Below are 15693 nucleotides of genomic sequence, written 5' to 3'. Positions count from 1 at the left end.
TCCAATTAAATAGCTATCTTAGCACTGTCCTGAAGAATGATGCCGTGCTCTTGCATGTCTCAGCATTTCCATCATAATTGATGAAGACACACTCTGATAATCCATCTGAGCCCACTGCTCTGAGCCCACTGGAGGTACAGACATTGGTGGTAAGAACCACCAAAAATTCTGCTTCATAAGGCTATAAGACCATGCTATAATCTAAGGGCACATTGATGACAGATTTTTCTTTAATATTCTTTCTTTTTAAAGCATCAAATTCAGAACTGCAGGGAATGTACAGAGGGGAAAAAAAACCCCTCAACCATATCCTACATAAATCTGAGAATGCTGAAGACTAAATAACAAGTAAAGTCAGCCCAGAGTTATTGTCCCCTTTGGGACAGTATAAACTATGTTAGGACTATAGATTCCAAGTGAAAGCAAATAGACTAAAACAGTGGAGATGAAAATTCTTTCACATCACTAAGACCAGACTGTACAAGTAGATGGGAGTGACAGCAACATTTATTCCATTTAGACACAGCAGTCCTGGGGTAGATTTCTTCCTCCCCATGGGAGGGCTTTTCTCACTGATGAAGAATTAGCCATATTCAAGCCATTGTAGACAGCCAGGTGCCACACTGAGAATTTAGTTTTCATGCCTACAGGATTACGCTCCTCAAAATGCCAGATGTCTCCCCCCTCCCCCCCACCTCTGCTCTCCCTTACTTTTGAGTTTGGGCTACCTGTGCCAGTAGGCCAATGATCAGGATGGGAAGCAAGAGCTGTAAGGGACCAAGCTAGGATGCCAAGCTAGGTAAAATTGTATCATGAAATTCACATCCAATTTTATCCACTAAAGTGGTCAGGGAGAGGTCTAAAATGTTGCATTCCTTTTTATTCCAGATACCACAAAAGCATCTAACAGGAAACCCAGAATAAAACCACACACGTTTCTCCACCAAAACTGAGAAAGGAAGGCTGACAACCTCAGTCATACCACAATCCCTAGACAGATTACATCCAGTCTGATCTCCTACTTGCCACCCAGAGATCTGAAGTGACAGCCAGCTAGCACATTCAGCTTCCCCAGGAGGTAAGTCACTCCTACACCAAAGCCAAAGATCAAAAGTTTGTCAATACAAGAACAGTGCAAACGGGTGCAAAAAGCTGGGTGATGGTATCTGTCATCCCTAGTACTTCACAGCATTTTAACATGGTATCATAAAAGCTAGCTTGTGCTTTGATGAATCTCCAGCTGAAGTAGATCCTCAGGTGCCAGAAAATTCTTTAAATCTGTGTCTGTAGCTGCTGCCATGACTGAACAAAGAAACAAGAGGATTATGCTTATTTTCTTTTTTGTCTTTTTTTCTCCCTGAAATGAGGAAAGCCACAGGCAATTTGACCAGTAAAACTCTGGACTTGCAATAAAAGGAAATCACTAATGCTAATGGAAACATTTCATCTGTTTGGTTCACTTATAAACTCCGTGAGACAAGCTGGTGAATTTAATCATACTGTTAACAAATATGCCCAGGTGTCTCTCCTCTTTGTAATTTCTAACCCATCAGCTTTCACTGTTTGAAAGTAGCTATAAATCCTCATTTTCCAGCCCTGTGCTTTATATTCCATCCCATGTCTATTTACTCAGTACTACAAAACTCCAACACTGTGTAGAGGCCACGTTTCCCATATTTGTCACATTAGGACACTCAGCCCACGCGTGGCAGCTCTTGTGCCACAATCATTAGCAAACACAGATAAAACAAATCTGTTTCCAAAGTTAATCTTCAACTAACTGCACCACCTTGGCCCAAAAATGTGCATTTAGCGCCATCTATTGATGCTATTTGGTTTCAGAGCATCCTGGCTCAGTCACCACACCACAGGCATTACCAAACAATTTAAATACATAGATACTAATAGCAGCAATACTGGGTTAGGCATTAAAAATATTTGATAAATCAATGTTCAAATTTTCCTCTGTTTCTAATTAGCCCTATTCTGTCATGTGACAGAAATAGAAATTGAATACTGGTATGGGTTTTCTAGATTAGACTTTTGGCATGTCTTGGCCTTATTAGTATCTTAGGCATCCTGGAGCTGTGCTCAATACATCATACTACTAGTAGTAGCAGTAACAATAGTAGGGAGTGATTAAGTCCTTTTAATAGATCTGCAGCTTGGCATGTCACAATTCTCATTCTGCTGGGATGGCTCCTTTATATTTCAAGTTAAGATCATTACAGTCTTGGATTCTGCTTCCTTATTCTTGGTGGAAATTTTCTACATATCCACTCTTGATAAACTTTGGTCACTGTCAGACTTCTGGTATGCATTGTAAGGAACAACTCTGATCTAGACAGACACAACCTATAGTTATTTAGGTAAAACTTAGGCTAATAGCAGCTTCCAAATCTTACCTCTAAAAAAGCCTTTTCATGATGCTTTCAGCTCCATCAGTACTGTTTTACAATTTTTCAGGGAGTGTAAGTGTAAGTAATCTACCTACTCCTGAATTGCAGAATAAAGACAAACAAATTTTAATTATCAAAAGTTTCCATGATGAAGCTATACAACTCTATACAACTGGAAAAAAAAGGTGAAGGACTTGGCAATTTGGAGTATTTTGCTTGTGTCCTACATGAACCACTACTCCCACACACCCTCATTGTGTTAACATTGCAAATGCAAGCTGATGGAACTCAGAAAAAATTGTTACCAACAGTAATCACCATCATACAGAGAAGATAAAAAAATTGAATTTCTTGATCAGTAATTTATGATTGGAGACTACTCATTTCAAGGGATTATCAACTTCACAAATCACTAGGTTTTTACCTGTTTCAGTCTATTGGTCTGATATATTTTCTCAAATGAAGGACAAAGCAAAAAACCAAACAATACCTACCTGACTTATGTCCCCATTAAAAACTTCATAAGCCCAGCAGAGATAAAGTAAAATTTAAAAAAAATAAAATAAAAATAAAAAAGGTGGTATCATAGAAAAACTTTAATAAGGAAAAGCCCTACAGAGGTGAAGTGGTCCAGCAGGATTGACTAAAATTAGAATGGGTTACCTGGGGCCTTGTCCAGCCATGGTTTTTTATACCTTCAAAAGGACAGAAATCTTACTACCAGATTAGAGCACTTGTATCCCAGTGGTTAACCACTCATAATTCCTAATGCTCACACCCACACAACACATTTTCCATAACTTTCCATTCCCTGATTCCTTTGTTTAAAGGAATGGAAGGAAAACAGCAAATCATTTTGTTCAACCACTGTATCAGGAACAGGTCAGAAAACTCTTGCACAAACCTGGTCTGCTTCCCCTTGATCTGAGGGGCAAACACATCTGCTGGGCTGCCTTGCCTCACTCCAGGGCCCTTGTGAGGACAGAACAAATCCTGCACTTGCAGCTGGGAACCTCAACACTGCTCTGCTCATCTACAGAAGACAGCACACACATGTATGAATGACTGATAGAATTATCTTATTTTCTGTTCCTAAGTCTGCTAAGAAATTTCCTCAAGAGAACAGAGATTGTTTATCTCACCCAGAATTACACAGTAAGTGATACCCAAGTAACTCTTATAACCTGGACATGCAAGCCTTAACAAGGGCTCCTGAAATTAGCCAGAAGTGCCTAGTGGCAATCCTGAAAGATGTAGCCCATCTGAAGATTCAGCTTTACTTCTCTGGAAAGGAGGAGCATGAAGCAAGGAATTTTCTTACAAAGATTTTCTCAACTGAACATCCATTGATGATCAGTGCCAAAGTTTTCACTAATAAAAAGTGGCAACTTTAGCAGAGGTTATGGACTTCCAGTTTAAACATTGCTTTCATTCTCTCACAGAGAAAACACTGTAATAGGAGCTCTTAAATCCTGTTTGGTTTAGGTCTGAATATGAGTCAGTGAAGCATTTATCTGGAAGTCATGTTTCAGCAAATCCATAAATCCACCTACTATTCAACTCTAAGTTACTGAAGCAGGAAGCAGCTTGCTGCTTCCTACGAATTCACATCAGAAGAACATCTCACAGTTTGGTGGATAAGGGGAAAAGTAGCTGGTGTTGGATGACATGCCCTTGGTCTTTCCTGACCTCACACACAGGCATGCATATCATCAGTATGCACTGCACACAGACCACTCATAATTTCTTTTTATACTCAGGCAACAATCTGTCAAATAGAAAAGGATTCTAAAAAAGGCAAATGCTTGGAGAATCTTTAACTGATTTGAAACCTAAAGGCTACTGTGCCATAGGCAGCTCTAAGACAAACTTTTGCAGTAACACAACACAGAACTGTGAGTAGAGCTTTAGACAGGCACTATCAATTAAGGTTTTCCAATATCCAAGATGTTTCTTTTCAGGCTTCTCTTCTAAGGCTACTTCCAAAATCCTTTTTTTGGAACATCTGCTTTCCACAACGCTTCAAGCCCCAGTTGAAACAGTGTAAGTGCACTAGTGCAGCCACCTAATCAATGGCTCTGTCACATCTTACAGTTGAAAAATTCAGGTCATAACTTTGGTTAAGTCTAGGTATTATTAAATTTATAACCAGACTATACTGGCAGTAGTCAGCAAGCAGGCAGCTTCTGGTCCTTGAGAGCACAGAAGCTGACACATCTACCTCCCTACACATATACACTGGGTGATCAGTTGCCTGTTAGCTCACAACTTAGGCTTTTCCTTTTACCCACAAATGATGAAGAGCTCACGTTGCTTGAAGGTGTGCTGTATTCTAATGCTACCCTATTGCTCTGCTCACTCTCAAGGGGCTATTCCCATGGAAAGAAACAATGCTGAACCAGGAGCACGGTACCAGCAGTCACATTTCTCTTCTTACCCTGCCTCAGTGCACAGGGATGGAGTTAGAGGGCAAGTCCAATGCAACACCAGCATTGATATCTCTTGTAAACAGAAATAGATCACAACTGAGTTCTTTCTGTGATGGACTCTCTGGGTCACATCCCTCCATTCAATTCCTCTTCATGCTTCTTCCTTCCACTCCTTAAGTCCATGACTAATTGTGCCTATGACCAGTGTACAAAACAGTCATTAGGGCTGGGATCAAGGGGATATCTCAGACTTTTTTCAGAGAACAAGGGTTCAAGGGAGAATCCTCATGCATTAAATGCAGACTACTAATAAGGATAGATAGTTGAGCAGAATCTGTGGGAAGAATAAAGCAAAACCATCATCTGGAACAGAAAGAGGGAAAAGGTGGAGTCTAGGACAACAGAAGTTACAAAACCAATGCTGCTGCACTTCATCTTTGTGCCTGCAGAGATTATAAATCCCTCTGTCAGCCATGTCCCACTGGCTAACTGACTTGACAGAAAAAATAATTATTATCCCTGCTACTACTCAGTGGTTATTATTTTCTCTTCCCATTACTTCTCTGCTTTTCTCCAGCAGATAGTCATTAAGATTGACCAAGTATCACAGACCTCTGATTGTCAATCCTTAGCCCTGCATGGCTGTCAATTAAAAACACTTCAGTTCCCTTTCTTGGCATTTACATATATATGTATGCATATACATATATACACTAGTTCCTTCTAAAGATAATAATTTTTAAAAATTTTTAATTAGAGTCAGCTGCTGACAACTTCAGAGTCCTTTCAGAGGGTCAACAGAACTCAACAAGAAGGACAATATACATCCCATCTCCGAGGAGGCTGAAACCTAGATGAAGATTTTGAAAGGAATTTAAAAACTACAGGGAGAGACTAGGAAAAAAAAAAAAAAAAGTTGATTAAAAGTTAAGACAACCCAAGGAATCAGTCATTTGATTTGCTCTTGAGAATACTGTGGGCGCTACCTCCAGCTCCTCTGAATTCTCATTGAGAGATCAAATCCACAACAGGAAAAGCAACACCCATGCTCATTACTCCCTTTAAAAAACATCACCACCATTTGAGAGCACCCATCCACCTTCCAAACTTATTCTGAAGGTGCTCACCTTGAACAATTTAAAGCAGATGTTCAAAGTGTACATCAAAGAATGGGACAAGGTCGAGTGTCACATCATCCTTTAAGTTTCCCATAAAAAAGTACAGAAGAGTGACTGGTCTCCAAAGTTTATTAAAAATCAAAGAATAGAAAACTTTACATAAAAATATGTCAATTTTAGCTTCCACATAGTTGTCCACACAAAAAAATTTAGACATTTTTTTAAACCTGTAGCACATAACCACAGTGATAGCCAGGCCAATTAATTTGGTTCACCATGACTGAAGTGTTACATGATACCACTTTTCAAATGAGTTTTGCTTTAAAATGGACACTAGTATCAGACACCAATTAAAGCCTCTGAAGGCTCTTTAATGTAGTTATGCTCAATATTGCTAGTGTGTGAAGACTAAGCAGTACAGGCTCATGTAACAGCCCTTAGATATTATTTATGAATCAGCTCACAATTTTTAGAACTTTTTTATTGTGATGAGTCTGGAGCATTAAGACAAACTTTCTGCAAACAGATATGCACTACTCTAGTTTGGAATGTTGCCCTCTCTCCCCTCAAGGACCTGTTTGTGTTTGACAGATTCAGTAATAACATGAACTACTTCTGCTTCAAAGGCATACAGCATATTAAAAAGCTTCATGCTTGATACCTCATTTCAATTTTCAGATACCAGTTTTAAAACCTTCTCTATCTGTACACAGTATAGATGTCCTGTTAACAGGATTCTTCAGCTTTCTCTGCTAGTGGACTTACATAACTCACCTGTAGTTTTCTGTATAGCTTAAGAACTCTCACTTAAAAAAGGGAAGTCAGAGGGCATGAGATGTGACCTACTCCCAGGACAACTGTGGTGCTTTAAAAACTCAGGGTTAGGCAGGATGTACATTTTTCAAAAAGTTAAAGACAGTGTTTGTCATGGCAATACACACTTGCATAGTATACCTGTATGCATCTGTAAATTAAGTGCCAGCCACTCATACTGTGTACAACACTGGGCTGTGCTCTCCTGCAACACATTAAAAGATACTTCTTGTAATGCTTAGAGCAGCTGAAGTACTTTTTATATATTTGCTCTTAACAGAACTAATGCATACTACTATACAGATTCCTCAATGGAATCAACATATTTCCTTTCTCCACATTCCTTAAGCCGGGTACCTCTGTTTAATAGTGTTGTTTCAACCCAAACATTAACAGGTTACGTTACTAAAATGCATCAAAGCATGTAGTTCACAGCTTTTTAATTTCACATCAGGACTTGAAGCAACCTTTTTCCCATTCCTCTCAAAAGTTTTACTTCTGGTACTACAAATGTTCGATTTGTTGTCTAGTTGAAGAAAATTAAAACTCATTGGTCAGAGCAAGACGACTGATAGAGGCCAGACAATGAGCTAAAAAACACAGGGTCAAAATGCTTTGGAGCTTAGTAAATTCTTAAAACTGTAAGCCAAATCGCTCTTTCATTGTGAATCAAGAAGCCTCAAATATTACCAAATGTCATGTTTATAACACTGCTCAGACAACCTGCCAAAACTATGACCCCAACTTAGATAATGCAACCTGGGAAAGGATCTGTAAATTAAAAAACCTCTTCCCCTTAAATATAACTTACGTGATAATATGAAATTAAATTAAAAATTCCAAGTTATTGCACAAATCATACTTCCAATATTTACAGAGAAAAAAAAATTGAGCTTTGAAAAAAAAAAAAAGTAACCAGGAGAGCAGCAAATTTACTATTATGAATTCCCAACTTGATTTGCTGCAAAGAAGAAAAAAAAATAATTCCAAGGGGCTGAAGTTTCCTTCACTTCTGAAATAAAAGAAAAGGAACAGATATAGCCACAGCAAAAAAGCTACAGCATTTGTAAATGTCCTTGCAGTTCTATTGTCAGAGCTGCTTCGGCACTGAATGAACCATTGTGGGAAGGCAGAAAACAAACTTCCACATTTAATAAGGCTTCACAGATAAGCACAACTACTTCTTGAAGATGGATTGAACCACCACACAAAGAAACATGCAAAGAAGTCAGCTGCAGATATTTGGCAACACCAATAAAACGATGTGCTGGACGCTGGTCTCCATCCCTCAAGTCGAGTGGCACTCGCTCAGTTTGTCTGAACAGGGAAGGTCATTTTGGCATCTGCCATTATCTGCTCAGACTAATAGGCAAGCTGTCTCTGTGTTTTTTCCTCCTCCATATATTACGATTGTACTGGTGGTGTCCCCGGTTACCAACTGGTTGCCTCATGCCTCCACTGTTGACAGGGCTGTAGCTGTTGCCTTGGTTATGAGTTCCTTTCATAGAAAACTTCATTCCATTGTGCTGCTAAAAAGAAATAAAATAAGATAAGTATTCATTTAGGCATAAAACCAGCAAACAAAACATGTATTACCAGTTGTATTTCCTCCACATGTAAGTCACTTGCACAAAATACTGCTTGAAGCAACTGGCCTTTTCATGCTTTTTTTATTTTTAACTGTGCAAGTTCCCAGGCACTAAGAGCTTACTAAATGTTTTCTGAAGAAAACGTCCTGCCAATGAAATGGTGTAGATTTCAAATTATCCTTAAAACCTGTGAATCTCAGTATGAAACTGTATAACTCCCTTATAAAACAAGAGAACTTCCACATTAAATACTAATTGTGACAGATGTGTCTATTTTGGAATATCTCAGCAAGAACATGACCAAGCAAAACACTTAAATCTTTCAGAAACATAATGGAGAAATGTAAGGGCATGATCACATGGGCTGATGCATGGGGAGTACAAGTCTGCTTTTCCCCATAATCTCAAGTCAGTGACAGGCAAACTAAGTATGGCTTGTGAGGAGTTTGTAAATCCTACTGGTCTAATCATCAGGTTACACAGCTCATAGACTGTACCTCATATGCAGTCCAAAGCAAAACAATTAAGTGATCAGAAATATAGCATAACACTTTCTTTTGGGGATCTCCAATAACTTGAGGCAAAAACTGGTTTAGCAGCAGCCTGAGCAAACCTACCCCACCATAAGGTACTACAGGCATCTCTATCACTTGACAGCATACAATAAATTGGCTTAATGCATACGTACTTAAATGAGGTACAAGAGTGTCAGAAGATGAAACAGAAAGACTTCCTAAATACTGGCAACATCAATGCAAGCAACCTTTCCTGAAGTCCAACAGCAATAACTCAACAGACAACTGACTGCCTGTAACAAGAGCTAATTCTAACCTTAAGTGGTTGAACAGGAACACAGAGCTAACATTTGGAACAATTGCTTAGAACACTGAATGAGCTGCAGATATTTCATATTCTGTATTTCCAAACAAGTGTGAAGTAGAAGGAAATAAATACACCAAGCCACCATTACAATTGTGTGCACAAAGCAAAAACAGTTATTTAAAACATAATTCCATAAGCAACATTTTACTGTCAAATTGTAACTAGAAAGGACACTGAGCATCCAGAAAGACAAACTGGTAAAGACCAGTGTTGAGGAACAACCACAGTTGACTGCAGGGTGGCAAAAAAACCTTAAAATTATTTTTGATTTGTACAATGTCCTACAGCATACAACTTGTGAACTCTCAAGACAGACATATCAAGTGTTATTCTCAGACTACCAGTGGCAAAATAATTCAAGAGCAAACAGAAAAAGGAAATGCAAACTGAGAATTTTTCATTCTTCAGAGATCCTATTTCCCAAACATAATTTATTGATGTATGCTTCATAAATAGCTTCTAGTAGATGTTTTAGCAAGTAAACAACATGAAACTAAAAAAAGCAGAATGTTTTATATTTTTAGTAAGAGGGCCTTCAAGCAAATACACCATGTCACATTCTCGTGCAAAGTTTTCTAGTTCAGTAAGTACATCTCTGACTCAATTGTATATAAACATTTACTTGAAATTACATCAAAATACTAAAAATTACCCTATAATAGTAAAACACTAAAAGTAGCCAGTCATCACAGTGACTCTCAACCATGTGCTAAAGAAAGACAGAGGAAAACTTCAGTATTGCTACTGAACAACCAGAACAAAACTGATCAAGGAGCATACAAACTTACAGGAAGCCAGTCCTGAAAATGTGAAAAATCTGGGAATTGCTTCCTCAATATGAATGAGTATTCACAAAAAAAAAAACACCCTAGTAGGAGCAGGGTGGCAGCTGATGCCAAGATCAGACAAGCAGAATGGAAAGTGTGACAAGTGCATCTACCTGTATCCTAAAAGATGTCATACTCCTTGTTTGCTCAAAAGGTAAACAAGCTTTCCAAGAACGATTAATAACCTAACCAGAATGTGAACTCAAGCTTGTGATGAAGCATTCTGCATTGTTTTTAGGCCATCAAGATGAGCATTGTCAATCTACTGGAGCAGGAACTGCTCCATCAGTCTTATGACTCATCAGCTGAGAGAGGTTCTTAAGGAAGTTGACTCAGGGAGCACTTCAGTCAGATTATACCCTTTATATTTACCAGTTCTCAAACACATTTTGTTCGCTCGTTTGTTCGTTTTTTTGAAACCATCAGCTTTTAGCATCCTGCATCCTGTGCTTTGGCATTTCACAGATTAAATGAGCATCACATTTAATTTGAGCCTACTATGGGATGATCTATCCGTTCTTGGAGTAAATAATTTCTTGTCATTATGTTCTCTTTTTGATATACTGCTGAAGGCAACACAGACCTAGATCATGTAGCTCATCTTGTTGAAGTTAAACAATCATTCTTTCTTCACAAAGAAGCAATCCCATGTGTTTGATCACTATTAACATCTTTCCCTATTCTGCTTCCATCTGTGTTTTGACTTTCCTCTGATGAGGAAAAAAATGGAAAAATTATGCTCTGTGTTCTACAAGAACACCATAATGTCATCTTTACAAGAAACTGTCTGCTCAGGGCCTACCACTCCCTACAAAGTTTAAATTATTTCTCTCCCTCCCTCCTGGCACATCACCTTGAAAGGTCTTCTGCATCTTCTCTCAGGTATTCTTTAAGGTGCTTCACATCACCAAACTTCACCAGGCTTCATCCACTGCCTTTCAAACATTAGGAAGCACAAATTCCTGCAGGGCTTTCCTGGTGAACTCCACCTTTTACAAAACCTGAATTTTTTGTTCCTCTTTTCCCAGTTAGTTAATTGTTTAAAAGGGGACATATCATTCACTTAGCTTCTTTCAGAACTTTTGATAAACGATATTTACTTCATGCTTTAGGAAATCTCAAGAGGCTGGATCAAACATCTTTCTCCTGTGCACAAACTTATGGACATTCCCATGCTCAGGACTCACACTATCACTGAGAGATGACATCTGTAAGCAGATGATGATCAGGTAAGCCTGTGATACGACATAGAAATCTTTGATATAGAAGTTTAACTTCTTTGCATCTATTTCTCTAGATAGAACAATCTCTCACATCTTAAGGTTATGGATTGAACAAATAAATGATAGAACTGCTTTGATTTTTAGCTGTGTTGAATAATCTGCTAGATGTGGAGGATAAACTAAAAAAATTCACATTTAAGACAAGGCTGGAGTTGGGGATAAGGTGAAATTCTGCATCACATACAGATGGTTAAAAAGGTTTCTAGAAAAAAAAAACAACAGAAAAAGAAAAACAAATAAACCAAACCCCCAGAACTTTAATTAGGAAGGAAGAAAAAAAAATTAAAAAAAAAAAAAAAAAAAAAAAAAAAAAAAAAAAAAAAAAAAAGAGGAAAAAAGCCTCAGAAAAAAACCAAATCTGGTTGCAATAGAAATACCAAGTAATTATTTGCTAAGGCAACCAAATTTCTATTCTTAAATAAGGGGAAATTTACTGTACAAAACTGCTGACATTTAAAGAGTGCCATTATTCAAAAAGCAAATTTATAGCCAAAAATCAATCCCCTACAATTTGAAATAACACAAGTAACACAACAGAGCTGAAGTCTAAACATAAACAGGCTTATGAATTATTTTAGTCTTTTGTTAGTTTGTTTTTTGTTTTTTATCTGAGAGCATTTCTAAAGTAAGAAAAAAAAAAAGGCAGACAAATGTTGGTAATAAAGTATCTGTGCTCAATTTAAAAAGAGATTATACATAGTGTGCTCCAAAATGATTGCTAAGTACTTACAGAGGTAAAGGAAACTTAGAAAAGGCATAAGGCAGTTTTGAAAGATCACATATTTAGTATTTTGTTGTTAAGAGTACAGGATCAAAGGCTGTGACTGCATCTAGTCTGCAGTTGATAGGACTTGGAACAAACTCACACCCCTCAAAACAGTTTCACGTGAAATACCAGAGTAGTATGCAGTGTACTATTTACTTTTAAATTTTAAATTTTAAAAGTACATTAGTACTTAATGTACTATTGACATTTTAAGCATCCCTTAAATAAACTACCATGCATTCCCAAAATATTTCACAAAGTTTACAATATTTCCAAATTGTCTCTTTTAAGCTTATAGCACTCAATTTCTGACTTTCTGAGCGTAACAACATCTGGAAATACACTAAAAAATTTAACTACTACTACTCCTTTATGAAATAGATTCATTGTTTTGCAGAGAAATAATGGACAATGACCTAACCAAAATTTTAGCCACAACTGCATAAGCAATAAGCCCATTATTAGACAACCTAGCCTCATTAGATTAGTAACAGGATTATGCAATTATTTGCACGTGGCACCTAGGTGCTCTTAACCTGGAAAGATTTCTATGTAGTTTAGAATTCTAAGATGAAGCAAAGACAAACCAAAATAAGTTCTTCCAAAAGTTGTTTAGCACTGACAATCTAGGGAAATAATGCTCAAAGCACAGCAGACTTCTCTTTTTGGGACCTACAGGCCACTTTCAGCTATAACACAAAAATCTTGAGTCCTGAATAGATTTTATAAATTGAGCCCCAACTCTTTTCTGCTGTTATTAAATGGGGAAATATATGGAGCCAGCCACCAGAACAGCAAAGAAAAGAAAAACTAACGTGGGGGCTAAAAAGAGCTCAAAAGTAAGAAAAATTTTAGATGTTTCTTACCTTCTAGCAGAAGAGAACATGGAAAAATAAAAGCTGCAATGGAGCAGATTATTTCAATATTTCATATCTTATTTCACTTCATTACAGACTACTGGCAGAGTTACCACACAAAGGTCAAGGTTCTCTTCACCTCACATCAGGTTGGGGTTGCTCATATTAGTTTGCCTAAGATAAATTAGTATTTTTTTATAAAGAACAGAGGGCTTAGCCCCCAAAATCAGGAACTGGCAGTAGACAGTACTGTCAGTATGGCAGCAAATACTGAACTACATTATGGTAAAGAAAGTAGAATGACACACAAAATAAATACCCTTTTTGATCTTGTCAGTACCTAAGTTTCAAAACTGAGGGGCAAGAGTCAAAACAATGCTACCAGAAGACAGAACTCATACTGCAACTTTGCTGCTATTGTGACATGGGCCATGAAATGTATCTGCATACTTGTCACTACACAGAACAAGACATAATAGCTTCTTTAGCACAAAGCTGACAGTTACAGACCTTAAAGAGAAATCTTACCTCACTGAGAATTCTCACTTTTGGTTTGGAACAGAAAAACTATTACTACAGTAAGAAAAACCTTTTCCAAATGACAAGGTGATATCAATATAGTACATGTGAAAAAGTCTGCAGAAAAAAGGCATATGTGATAATTCAAATCAATCTCAGTTTGTGAGCAAAGATCTGATTACAATGACACTGGAAGATAAAGGGCTACTATGCTAACAAAGGAAAGTATGATTTCTACATTTCTCTAAGTCTTTTATTTACAATGGGTTTACGTTTTCAAGAAACTATTATTTAGACTTTGGCTTTCAAAAAGCACTCAGGAAGCAACCATCAATGTGGCCACAGAATCTCATACAGTCCTATAAACATCTAGACTGGATGCTTATATAGAGACCTCTGGAGATCCCTCAATCCAACATTCTGTTCTAAGCAGTCAGATTAGGTTATCTAGAGTCTGGTCAGGCAAAGTCAGTTTCCACACACAGAAGGACAGCACCACACAAGTGTAAGTATAGGGCAACCTAGATGAAAAATCTCTAGTACTGTTTTCAGCTGAACAACCCCTGAAACTCAGATCCAGTTTTTCCTTCTCTTAGTTCCTTAGCAAAGGAAATAAAACATCATCTTCTTCTAAATTCTGCATGTGTTAAAAACCAAACAATGTTGTATCTCACACAGAAGATGGATTCTGACAAAGTAGATAACCCCAGCCTACTTCCTATGAAAATGTATGGACACTGAAAAATTAGTCCACCCTAAATGAGAGCATTCTAAAAAAAATAAAAAAAAAAAATAAAAAAAAAAAGTCATTTGGTTGAGTGAAAAAGCCTTCAGTACCTAAGCAGCTTAAAAATGCCATTGAACAAATCAGGTCATTTCTAAATTGAAGTTGACATATTGAAAACACTGAAGTATCTCAACATACAAAGGTAATTCAGCATACTTCTGCACTGACATGAATTAAAATGTGTCTTTACAAAGTCATCCTTCATCCAAATGAGCTACACTTAACTGTTTGCATTCATCTAAAAGAAATTTTGACTTAAGTCCCTGACCAATTATATTTGCAATGCTGCTAATCTTCCAGCAACCATCTCAGAGATACTAGCAGTATCAGCAGTACCAGTGAGACAAAGTGACACCATTAACAATTGCTCTGGATAAAAGCAAACTCTGAAACAAAGTATGCTAACGACAGAAGTGCCTGTAATGCAATATAAAAAAGCAGTTTAAGTTAAAATGCTCTGCCTTATTTGGCCAAACACAAAAGAATCTGACAAAAAAAGGTATCTACTCCTGGAAGTCCTTTTATAAGTTTTGGCTGTAGTATTTCAGCACTGACATTAAGGTTTCATTTCCTAGTTGTCTCCACAGCAACGAACATATTCCCAATCAGACACCACTAATCTCTCTCACCACACTAGAAGCCAGCCAGTGCAGCAGAGGAACTGGTGCTTACTGGCTTTGGATATTTTGGAATCCAAACATAACCCGTTGAGAGGAACAAGAAAGCATCTTAACATTTAAATAAAAGAGTTCTTCTGACCTAAGAAAACGGAAGTTTGTTCTATCTTCACTTTGGGTAACCTAGCAAACAGCAATCCAGAATTAAACTTATCACAAAGTAGCAACAGCAAATGTAGTCCCCTCCTCTCTTCGGGAAGTTACCAAGCAAATTTTCCCCCTCTACTCATCTGGACATGCATGACTACATCTGTTTTCCTGCTTATTTCCAATGGCCAGCACTGCTTCATAAACTGTTCTGCTCCCCCAAGAAAAATTTCAAACTGCTGTCAGCAGAGTAAAAGAATGATTACCTTGGAAAAATGATGGATGATAATGATCCTGAAAAGCACACGGACCCATGCCAGGAGCTTAATCAGTCCCTGAACTATTTGGAAATTCTCCAATTAATTATGCAGTACATAAATAGAATTGGTAATCAAATATGTTTCAAAAATGAAAATATCAGGAAGCTTTAACAGCAGCAAACTTGCCTAGAAGGCAGTCATTTGTTCAAAATACAGTTAAGTGCTCTTGGCACCTCCTGCTTTTGAGAGTTGTACTCAACACCTAGGTACAGGCTTCCAAGCTGAACTGAGGTGGAAAATGTTGCCAGGGAGAAAGCTGAAGACACCATGCAGACAAATTAGTCCCTTTCAAAAAAATTTTAATATGAAAGAAGATTTGCTTTTAAGAAAGTCTTACACA

General features: G+C 37.6%; 1 protein-coding gene across 4 annotated transcripts in view; it reads right to left on the bottom strand.

Annotated features, from left to right (window-relative positions):
• Positions 1-6057: 6057 nt before the first annotated feature.
• TENT4A (terminal nucleotidyltransferase 4A) overlaps positions 6058-15693 on the bottom strand; it is a 57057-nt gene continuing 47421 nt past the window's right edge. For 2 of the 4 annotated variants that reach the window (XM_056485141.1, XM_056485143.1), the window contains one exon: positions 6058-8285. In XM_056485141.1, the coding sequence (XP_056341116.1) occupies positions 8109-8285 (177 nt within the window). In that variant the 3' untranslated portion in view covers positions 6058-8108. Of the gene's footprint in view, positions 8289-15693 lie in introns of all 4 variants that reach the window. The other 2 variants (XM_056485139.1, XM_056485142.1) reach the window with 1 other exon arrangement.

The sequence above is a fragment of the Oenanthe melanoleuca genome, chromosome 2, assembly GCF_029582105.1.
Source record: "Oenanthe melanoleuca isolate GR-GAL-2019-014 chromosome 2, OMel1.0, whole genome shotgun sequence".
Lineage (NCBI taxonomy): Eukaryota > Metazoa > Chordata > Aves > Passeriformes > Muscicapidae > Oenanthe > Oenanthe melanoleuca.
The sequence above is the reverse complement of the archived record's forward strand: the minus strand, read 5'-3'. Positions and strand labels throughout refer to the sequence as shown.